Source organism: Lepidothrix coronata, unplaced genomic scaffold (assembly GCF_001604755.1).
Source record: "Lepidothrix coronata isolate B3197 unplaced genomic scaffold, Lepidothrix_coronata-1.0 Scaffold75, whole genome shotgun sequence".
Classification (NCBI taxonomy): Eukaryota; Metazoa; Chordata; class Aves; order Passeriformes; family Pipridae; genus Lepidothrix; species Lepidothrix coronata.
The window spans coordinates 739,666-751,800 of NW_016690255.1; the positions used below are offsets into that span (position 1 = coordinate 739,666).

The 12,135-nt window shown below is 33.5% G+C and overlaps 1 protein-coding gene across 2 annotated transcripts in view; it reads right to left on the minus strand.

The window, feature by feature from the left end:
* ZNF407 (zinc finger protein 407) overlaps positions 1–12,135 on the minus strand; it is a 333,641-nt gene that overhangs the window by 291,798 nt on the left and 29,708 nt on the right. For both annotated transcript variants that reach the window (XM_017819557.1, XM_017819558.1), the window contains exon 3: positions 6,653–6,767. In XM_017819557.1, coding sequence (XP_017675046.1) covers positions 6,653–6,767 — 115 coding nt within the window. The remainder of the gene's footprint in view (positions 1–6,652; positions 6,768–12,135) is intronic.

Consider the following 12,135-nt stretch of genomic DNA (forward strand, 5'->3'; position numbering starts at 1 on the left):
CCCTGTAGTACTAGGAAAGTGGTACTAATTGATAAAGATTAGGCTCAGTTATTTATCCTCCAAATTTCAAAGTAAAGTTAGTAAAAGCAGCAAGGAAATTCATAGCTGAATAAGGATCTTGATGCAATTCCTACGCACAAATGATTAAAACGAAAAATAAAACAAATGGAAGCCTTCTGAACTCTGGATATAAATCCAAACCATGCAACTCCAGCCTACTGACAAAACAGCCAACCCAACCACAATTTTAATCAAGCAAACCTCTGTCCCTGTCAGTACCAACCACCCACACCGACAACTCCCAGGCTCCCTTCTTCTCATGGTCTCCAGAACAGAGTTAACTTTTTTGCTATCTCCTTCAGCCAACAGATGGCATTTTTTAACAATATCTTTCTCAACACTTGGCCCAATCCTTCCAGACCATGGATGACAAGGACAGAAACCATTTTTTCAGTAGATAATACTGAATTTTAGGACTGCCACTCACCTTACCACTAACTGTTAAACACCAGTTTTCACACCATCAGCCTGTTTCCCATTAGTCACAATGCCTGCCTTCTCAGAAAGGGCTCAAACCCTCCCTGCACGACCAGAGGATGTGTTCAGAGTGAGGTGCCTATGGCCTAACAGAAATGCACATATCTCGCACATCAGAGCAATCTACAGTAAAATAACAAATTAAAAATGCATGTCTGTAAAAGCAGTAGTTACACATATCACATGTATCATAGTCACACCACTGTGCATCTTGAAAATTACCATTTGGGAGTGCATTGAATTGGATTGCATGCAGTTGGGATATCAGTCTGCATCACTATCTCCAATTCAAATAAAAACATACAGTCTCATGAGTATGTCCCTTATATACCTTGTCTCTTCAGCAAGCACAACTAAATCATTATTATAATCCCATTTAGCATACAAATTGCTAAAAACACATTTTATTAAGTCAGAAAGTTGGTCTTGACTTTTTTGTATCAATTGTAACAGCAGTCTCAAACAGAAGAGTCCTTCTACTGCCTGTGCGGGAGTCTCCCACTCATTTGCTTTAACTCTAGCCAACTCCATGGCAGACTTCCAGGCCAGGACAGTCTTGAACAACATGCCCTGGAATCCATACCAGTTGTTTAAAGATGCAGGGAGCTTTTCTGAATAAAAGTAAATTGCTTCCACTTCAAGTAGTTTTCTTAAATAGCAAAAAGAGAGACTCATAGTCTCATACTGAAGGTCAGGTTTGCAAATCTAATAAAATGATAGATAAGTGAACAAAAATTGGCAAGATAATATAACACATCTGTTACTTAACTCCATGTATTTTCCTAACATTTTCATATTAATTTTTTTTAAAGCATATGCAAGTTTGAAAAGCTGTTACATAGGTTCACCCCATTTTTCTTTACTGAAGTAAATGTAGACACAAGTATATGATAGGACCAAATGGCAAAATGTAGATTGAAAAAGTAAGAATAGCTGTATCTGGAACAGTCAACTCACATGCAATTATCTCTGATCTAAACAGCTGCACCAAATATATACTTTTTGTTTGGACACATCTGTAGATATGATGTGTGTAATTAATTATTCATTCAAAAATGCAATTTCATGATGCATTTGATTATTTAGGTATAAAACACTTTTAATTCTCAGAGGTGACTAAAAATAGTGATTTTAATTTATTCCTGCTGCCTACAATTACCCACAACCATGTATTTTTAAATATTTCCAGACTATAAAAATTACTAATTTTTGCCACTTGTGTTTATCTGCATTTAGACTTTGATTTGGATAAATTAAGCTCTCAAGTGTTCCTTGCTTTATGAAACTCTGCATGTTGTACACTTCAACACAAATAAATGACTTCTACCATTAGAGGTTTAAATAATGTAATGTATTTCATGCTCAGCCTGAAGCTGGATTCCAATGAAGTTGCTAATGCACGTAATGATTAAGTGTAACTCAAATACTAACTGTGTTGTTGAAAACATGACAGGCAATAATTTGGTCTATTATATTCTGCCATTTAATTCCCTAGTACAGACATTCTCTGACACGTTATGAAGCAATGATTTACAATTACTCAAGCTGCAAAGGTCAGAAAGTGACATTATAATCATCTACACAGAGATCCCTTCTAATGCACAAAAAAACTAGGTAATACCACACAAAAATAGTTTTACTAGAGTAGAAACTTTCTATTTAAGATTTCCCAAACTGCACAAATATAAATAATTAATTTACATTACAGTACATTAAGGCATCCTTGAAAATATAATGTTTTTCCTACTCCCACCAATAAATTTATGAATAAGTCTTTTTTGCTGGTTAAAAGCAATCTTAAAAGCAGGTTTTCACTAAAAGTAGCCTGCAATTAATAGTAATCAGTTAAAAAATCTGAAAATCTAGAAGATTTTTTAGAACACAGCACACAGGAGTACGGCCAATTTTTTTTAATGCAGCTGATCAAAGCATATCCTTATCTATAAAGAACAAAGATCTATTAGCCATTGTGCTCAATATAGGGTGAGTATTTTTCTCCAGACATTGTCAAAGCAACCAGTGGCACTAAAATACTAAACTTTACAAATCTCTGAACTACTCTTTAACAACAGCATTAACAACAGTAGCAGAAGTGATTTCCATGCTTGGGACACAATAACAGTCCTCAAAGCTTATTTATACAAGGCTTTAAAAAATAACTGAATTTAGCAAAACACTTATTTAGCAGAACATCATATGACATTTTGAGAACTAACTGCGAAAAAGAGTTTCAAAGCAAATTGAGAACTAAGGAGGAGAAAGCAAAAAAAAGATTAACACCTCCATCCACCAAAAGACCAAAACAAAGGAAAAAAAAAACCACCAACAATAAAAAACTACAAGAAAGAACTACTGCAGTAAAATACAGAAAAAATCCAGCCTTTTCCAAGCCCCTCCAAATTCCTTTGTGTCTATAATACTTAGTTTTGTTCTTAAAACACTTGACTGCTATATATGAAATACTATATGTGTAATAAACATAATAAAGACATTGCTACAAATGCCCTTTCAATTTGTAGGAAGGTGGAAAAAAATGTTTATATGCATGTTTTAAATACTGAAAATTTTCCTAAAAATCCAAACCTACCTTACACCCATCTTCCTTGGTCGATTTTTAAGAAGTCATAAAGGAGAAAAAAAAAAACAAAAGAAAGAAGCAGTCCATCTTACTTGAAACATAAAACTAAACCCCAAAAATTCTGATGCTGAAATCAAAGGCAAGAAAAAAGCAAAGGAATAGTACACACATTTTTAAATCAAACATTGACTGTAAGTTCTGTTCAAAATCTCAACTGCAGAACAATGCATTTTTCATGTTCTACCTAAGGCATAAAATTTGAAAAGTGCATGATAAGCCTTTTCACTGCATTTCACCATGAAATGAAACAAAAATTTTAAATGCTGGGCAACCAAGATTTTCTCATCTAACCCAGGTTATCAGCCAATTTTAGAGCCAGACTTTCAAAAATTCAATTCAAACTTGCAGCAGTTTGCTACCCACAGAAAAGAGACACTACCCCTGTAATAATGGGATATATTTTACATCCCTGGGTATGGAAAAGAAAACAATTAACACACATCTGTGATAAGGAAATGAGTAGCAGACAGTTCATTCCAAATGTTAAAACATTAGTAGTGTCCAATTTCTGTGTCATGTAGTTTCTCTGTGCAGCTGGAGAAAAACAAACCCTGAACTTCAATTAAAAAAAAAACAAAACAACACAGCAAAATTACTGCCTTTTTCAACAACTAAGTGAATTATATATTCTATACTTTGTAGCATGTAAATATGAGGATCACTTGGAAAATTGAGATATAGCAAACCCTTCCTAAAACAGCACAAAAAATACAGTTTTTTCCCTTTTTTTGTAAGATAAAAATTTCCAAATAATTTGTCTTTTAGAAAAGTGGTATTTTGAGACCACACTACACCATGATGTTGCACTGACATTTCACCTTTAAAATGTGCCCAAGTAGATTCAAAACACAAAAATTGCGTTGAAACACAGTTTATCCTCACAACTAGCAGAGGGCTTATTACTATGAATCTAAAAGTCAGAGGACAGAATATTAACTACTGTAGAAAAGAAAACATAGTGCAGGACCTTCTGTTTGTGACAAAATTACAGAGTTAATGTTCCTGAAAGATCACTTCACCTTTTAAAGCTTGATTTTTAAAAAGGTAAAATTTATAGCAATTAAAGCTAATGAAGAAATGCAGCATGAGCTGCTTATGTTCAGGAACTAATAGGTCCACTGAGCATTTCTAAGATTATTTAGCCATCAATGATAATGAATTGACATTGTCAGTGGTGTTAATGTACCAATGCTCTATAGTGTCACTAATACGATAGCCAATCCCAGCAATTTTATTTTTTTTTATGTTGCTACTTTATTTTTTTAACTAACACACTACCCAGTCCTTTCAATTAAAAGAGCAGAAATACAGCACAGGCTATTAACACTTTTTTCTCCTCTGCCACATATAGATATGGCATATTCATTATATGGACTACGGATCAAACTGCTCTGGTCATTCCTCCTTCAAATCCTGATCAATTCTTCAGGACTATTAGCTACAGTACAAGAATGTCTTTTCCAAATAAAACAGTGTTAGTGCACAATTGTTAAAATACATTTTTGGTGCACATTAAGTGAAATGTAATGATTATTTAAAGACGGGCATAAATCAGATTTTTGTGAGCACAGGGTATTGTGGTGTATGTCTCTTCAGCCCATTGTTTTGCCATACCTAAACAGCACAGCTTCAGGTTGTTGATGAAAATTAGCAATACAATATTACACAAAAATGGAAAATGAGTACCTGCTTGGCTACCAGGTATGACATGTCAGCAACATAGAGTAAGCGATCAGCTTAGGAAAGTGCCTAACATTCCAATCCAAAGTTTAAATCATTCATACATGTTTTAATCTCTCTCTTGCATAACCATTGTGAATCGCAACTGAGAGTTGTATAATTTCTGAGACAGGTTCTGTCAGACATGTCAATCCTGAAGTGATGAGTTTTTGAAAAAACGAGGCACTGTGCCAAATCCTAATAATTTGAATTCTCTGTTTTAAAAAAGATACTGTATTAGTTAATTTGAGATTTATTTTACTTTTCCTCTCACAATTAAATACTTAACTAATATGATGATTTTTCAGTTTAAGTTAAAAGAGAATTGAATAAAGAACGAATTCAAGTTTTTGGACAACTTCTAAAGAACAGAGCTTAGACTTAGCTAAACAGTTCTGTGGATCTGCAGCTGTTAACTATCTCGTATGTCAAATTCTTGGCAATTCCTATAGCAGAGATAGTAAATAAATATTTTTAAAACAATATAAACCAGCCTACCATGTTCCTTTTACCCAGGCTGCAAAATAAGGAGTAGCACAAATTATTCTACTATGGATATACAGTGGACTTAAGAATTGGGCTTATACATTTTTATTTCTAGTTTCAAGATGTCAGCAATTAATTTTCTTAAGTGAGCAAACCCATCCAAAGTATCTCATAATGCTGCATGCAAAATTATTTGAAAAACAGAGAGATGAATCAGTGAAAATCACTCATCTGCATCTTCAGCTGAAGATACACTTGTCCTTTAAAATATGTAACTCACTTTGTCCTGCAGTAGATTGGTACACTAAGGCTAAAAAACCTCTCTTGCTGAATATTATCCCCAACATCACACCACACTTTTCATGTGTGCACTGCATCATCTAATTGAACCTGTGCTCCTCTACACATTAGCCATAAGACTGCTATAGCAGATTACATAGGTTTGAGTAAAATATTTTTATTTGATGCATATATTAGTTAATTTCTTCAGCATAATAACATTAAAATATATTTTTAATCAGAACTAGGGTATTAAAATCCAACTTTGAATGTCCTATGATGTACCATATATGCCATGGCATTTTAAAACCTTTTAAACATTTCTGCTAAATTAATTAGTTTTGCATTAAGGACTCTCAATGCCTCCTATTAAATGCAACGCATTTGAAGGACAATTAAACATTATGAACGATCCTTCTGAGGAAATAACGATTGTAAAAAGAAAAACAAGATTTTTTGGGTAACAAACAGGAACACAAGCATACATAAAAGACTTCAATTTATTTTAAGTCTTATGCCTGCAATATTTTAGATCCGTTTGTTTGAAAAACCTGTCTTCTGTTTTGTTTTCGTAAAGAATGAAAACCCTAATGGAGTCCAGAAATCTGTTAATGGTACTAAAATTATAACAGTATAGCAAAAGAAAAAACCCCACACAGTAAAGTCTATATTATATATTTTTTATGTCTTTAAATGGAATTTACAGTTCTCTCTGGCAATGTGAATGAACATCCTATAATTTAGTCAATTTACAGATTACAGGTTCAAATTGACCTTGTAGCCCATAAAATTGCTCATCTTCAGTGCAGGATTAGAAGTGGGAAAAGAATGTCATAACTGTATTTAAGGAATTTACCATAACAATGGAAAGGAGGATATGCATGCATAATTTTAGCCACTCTTGCTCACATCACAGTTTTCAACTCTGAAACAATGCATATCCTGCGCTCTTCTCCTGGTTAACCATGGTGGAGACTGTTTCAATTTACTCACCCACAGACATGACACTTGTATTCCCTCATCCCAAGGTGCCTCTTGACATGGTTTCTGGCATCTCCGAGCTGAGCTGTTGCAAAGTGGCATATCTTGCACTTGAATGGCTTTGATCCTAAGTAAAATTTAGCATAAGATATGAGTTGAATTAGAATAAAATATCACCCACGGTTAAAGAAATAAAAATCCTGAGAAAAAATAACCTTTTAAAAAGCCTATCCCACATTTAACCTGTTTGAGATTTTTGCCTAATAAAAAAGGTATCTTGTACATAAATTTGTAACTCCCAGGACACAGACAGAATACACTGTAAATTACTCACTCAAGTTTCCCAAAGTTCAACATCACAGAAAATACTCTCTTAACTTTTAATTTGTTCTTTTTCTTAAAAACCCCACGAAATACATTAAATGAGGACAATATAGTAGGTAGATAACACTTCAACAAGATGGCAGAAGTTGTTCTACCCCTTTCCCCAATTCCAAATGGGGACCAGGTAATGGTCTTAAAGAGACTTGGTATCGGTGTAAACTGCAAAATGTTCTTGTTTTTTAAGCAAATATTTTTAAAGCAAAGTAATTTTACAAGTCTTCTGACTTTGAATAGATTTCACATTAGCATTGGTATTTCAGATTTGTTCTGTCACACACAGAAAATGATTCATCACCTAGCTATTGTAATGGCATGCAATGTATGAATATACAGTGGATAAAATATTATGCCTTTATGACTGTTTTATGGTCAAGAATTTACGATTATTCTGCAAAACAGAAGTATTGACATTTTGGCTATTATTTATTTCAAGAACAAACTTTAATACTAAATGTCTGCTGCAAACCAAAGAACTCTGAAATTATTTCTCCAAGGAAGAAGTATCAGCCTATTTCTCATATCCCATCAGTTCAGAAAAAAATCAAATTATTTGTCTTTCTTAATTAACAGTGATCCTCTCTCAAGATGGAAAAACTATTTTTTTATTGACATAGTTAAATTGGGCACATGTCAGTCTCCATGTTATTATGCAGCAACACTATTCTAGTAGCACTTCACAATTTTCTGACCACTAAATCCTTAAATCAATAAATCAAAATCATGGAATTGCAGTTAAAAGTAAGTACAATATGGTCACAGAGTCTTCATATTATGTTTAATATATGTTTTGTGAAGTACTTCTTCCAATACAGTTAAGCATAATATGAAATATGGGATCTTTAATAAATATACATAAAGAGTTCTGATAAGAAAAATGTTGCACTATACCATACTTGATCGATGACCCTTTTTGCTTTGCCCTTGAAAACAGAACATCCTCCAAGAATGCACGGGTGAAATTGAGGATCTTAGTAAAAATTTTTAGAGTCTTAAATTTCAATTTAATTCCCAAAAGCTAACGAAAAATGAAGCATTTAATTTTAATCTTCTAACTGAAATAAAAAAGTCAACAGTACTAAGCACTGGCAGACAAGGTTGAATATTTCACAGTTCAATGACAATGAAGCCAGATCTCTTAATACTTCCATTTCTACTGTTGGAAGTAGATGTAAAATATATTTAGCACCTCAATGGTTATATCTAGTCAGCTTTATATGTTGAAATGTCAAAGGCAGGTTCAGACTGCAGCTCACAGCAATCACATTCTATCCATCACTCTAAAAAACCCCAGTTTATTTAAATGATCCTGATAAAACTAAATTAATCATTAATTTGGTGACATTTCAAATCAACACTGCATTCTACAAAGATATCCCTGCAAATAAAGAAAACTATCTTTGCATTAAAAGAATATTAAAAGTTGACGTTTTAACTTATGATCTTTAATTGCACGATTAATAACATCAAGACCACAGTTGGAGAGGATTTTTTTAAATCTATTGGTGTTTATACTGCTCTTTTTCTCATAGAATTCAAATACCATGTGGATTCAATCCTATGTTCCCTTAGTTTCTCTCCTACTGATTAAATTGTAAATTTGTTCCTCATTCTGTTACTGCAGGTGTCCCACAGGGCTTCCATGCAAGACCTTTGCTGTTTTCCATTTACATGACTCCTTTGTGTAGGACTTGAGTTAAGACCAATTGTGGCTATGGTGTGCTGACAATACAGAAATGTATTATTCTGTTGACTGCTCTCATCCAAAAACCACTGAGGCCTTGAATGTTTTTGATTTTTTTCCCTCAGATCCAGAGCTGAATATCTGTTAACGTCTCCATTTAAACTCCATGAAAATTCAAGTGCAGGCAAGCTTGTCAGTACTTATCACCTAAAATAAAAGCAGCATATCTCCCTTTTAGGTTGCTGGTGCCAAATTTGTTCCAGTATGTTCTTGAGTGGAGCAATCCAAAATTTTATATTAAAAATGAAGACAGTAGACTAAGAGTTAAACTAACAGGGAAAAAATAAAATCTGTATTTGCCATAAAGCTATCTGAAACAATGTTGAAGCAATAAACCATTACTTAGCCATATTTATCACAAACTTTAATAGTTCTCTTATGTTGTTAATGTCATATATTAGATTTGCACTTAGCTTTTAGTTCTCAGAAAAATGATAAAAATACTTTCAATATAGCATCTTTTCAACCAAATTACTTAAAAAAAAACCCAAAACCAAACAAAACCAGGATTACTTTACCCACAAGTTATGGCATGGAAAACAAGTGTACATTTTCTGATGGTAGCAGTAAACAATAAGACTCTTAACAAGAGAATTAGGGGAAAACCAAACCAACCAACCAACAACAAACAAAACAAAATAAAAACATAACAGCAACAAAAAAGTAAAAACAATAAACCACCACCACACCAAACTGAAAATAAGACTAAATTTAAGAGTTCTAATCAGGCAGACACAAACCGTGCTACTGTTTTATAACAAAAGACTCGAGTTCATAGTCCTCACTTTACATTAGGACAATACAGACCCAAAGCTGTAAGAAAGAAATCACTGTCTCAGCTTTAAGCCAGGCAAAGGCAACATCATTGCACCTGCAGGCATAGCCGTGTTCCTAGCTCAGGCCCGATACAAAGCGGGCAGAGCCACATGAAATATCATCGTACCATTTCCTCCTATGTTTAGGACAAGGGAGTAAGATACCACACTTACATTGGACAAAACTGACATTAACGGAGAAATCTGACAAGAAAAGAAACAAAGATGATGTGGTTGCAGGTGATTTTTCCTCAGATGTTGATTGTTAATTAAGTTTATGGGACCTCCATCAATTGCGAACTAAAAAGTCTTCCACCTCTACTACTCCTTTTATTCTTCTTTACACTTCCTCATTTTCACTTGTCAACATTTGATGGACTTATTTGTTATGTCCTCTCTAACAAAGCTTTCCTTTCATTTGCAATGCGAAAATCTCCTACATTATTAAATGGTATTTTGAAACATTATTTTTCTATTAATGGAAATCATTAGTTATATCTTTGTAAAACTTTCCCTTCCCTTCCCCCTACCAACCCAAACCATCACTAATTACTCAATTAAAAAAAAAGGCAAGGAGTTGGGTATGGTTACACACACATACACGCATATATAAACTTATTTATACACATCCAGATGCTGAAGAAAGATCTTTCTAAAAGCACATAATCAGAAAAATAAATGGGAAAATGTGCAGCCATGCTCCTATTATGTACCTGTTGTTACCCTTGAACAGATGAGAAACTGGAAATACTGTAATTTGCCTCACCAATGTTACAAGTCAGCGTATATACAGTTAGTGGAGTAGGTCATTTCCCTCTGCCACCACTCCCAATAACCTAAAAATATTTGTTTCTTATTAAACTGCATCCATTGTGATACAGATTGGAGAAAGGGTTCTATAAGACACAAAGAAAACCACAAATATGAAAATATGTATTAGAAGAAAAAGACTTCTTCCCATTAACTATTAATAAAAATCTCCGCATTACTATTTATGTGAATAAGCAAAGAATAAGAAAAGCATTTCATTTAAGGGTGCAGTGAGAGAGGGCAGATAAAACTCGATTCTGTAACCCTTCTATACCTCTGCACGCACCACCAAAAAGTGACTTGCAAAATTAAACGTATTCTTTTACTGCTTTGCATATTTAGTACTATCCGAAAGCACAATAAAAATATACTCCACGATAAGTCCTACACACAAGATGTTAAAAAGTACACTAACTTTTACTTAATGTTACAATCAATGATGTAACTTATGTAAGTAGGGTTGCTTTGTCATATATTGATAGTTACCTCACTTTCACATCCACATTAACTTGATTTTAAATGCAATTAATACATACAGTCAAGGAAGACTAATGGACTACATTCTGCACTTAACCTGGTGGACATTTTCAAATGGCACAAGTGACCAGTGCAAACCTATTTTGCATTGTAAACGACTAAATAAATCTTAATGGATTAAGAATGATCAGCTATCAACACACAAGGGAAATTAAGTGCTGAAATGCCTACATTGATTATTTTAAATTATTAGCCTTACTCTGTTCTTGAATTTGTATGCTTTTAGTGAGCTTTAACACATTTACAAGACTTATTGACTATAATTACAAGAGAATTCAAGTAATGGACACATCAATTATAAGCAACATGTCTTGACCAGACAGTTGCATAAAGAATTCTAAAGAGAGCTCCATTAGCATCCTCCCCCTTAGTTTTATTCAGTTTTATCTGCCGTAAGAGGGCATATTAAGGGCTTATACAGCTGTTCTGACCATGTGAACACAAGCATCCTTCTAAAGACTTAACACTGCATTCAAAGTTGGATATTAGCTGAAGCAATACAGATAACTACGTTATTGACAGGACAGAAGTAATGCTGAAAGTATTAAGTATGTGAGTTATTGGTATACATGAATACTGCAGTTATAGTAAAATACTTTGAAAGGTTTGAAATACAATGTCCATGTTCCCCAAGATTAATTTAAGGATTTGTTGTCCAGTCACGCCCTTGCCTTTTCATAAAAAAACCTTACAAAACTATTTTAGGATTATGTCAGGAATTACCATTCTTTTATGTTTCTTTTCTCATACCTTTTTGTTCTCTTCCTTGTAACCATGCACTAAGTTTCAAATACTGCATGAATTTAAACTATAGCTTCCATAATAAGCCATTATTTAAAAGTACAGTAAAATAAACCTTACAGTTTTAATGAAAATATGTTCATTGAAATGTGAATTTATTATTCAAATCCACTCATAAATTCAACCATGGAGACACCACTTGTCTAAGCAGAGCTCAGTGATTTAGAAAAGCTGTCTATTTAAAATAAAGAATGTATGGCAGGTTTATAGAAACATCGCAGTGAATTTTTACATAAATTTAGAACTGCAGCTTATGCATTTTTCTGCAGAAATGTTTTTAAATTTTCCACTTAAAATTAAACATAAAAATGAATTGAAAGTGTGATCAGCACAGAAACTAAATCAGATGCTATGTCCCTGTGCATCACATCAGCACTGCACACCACCTTCCAAAAAGGCTGACCAGT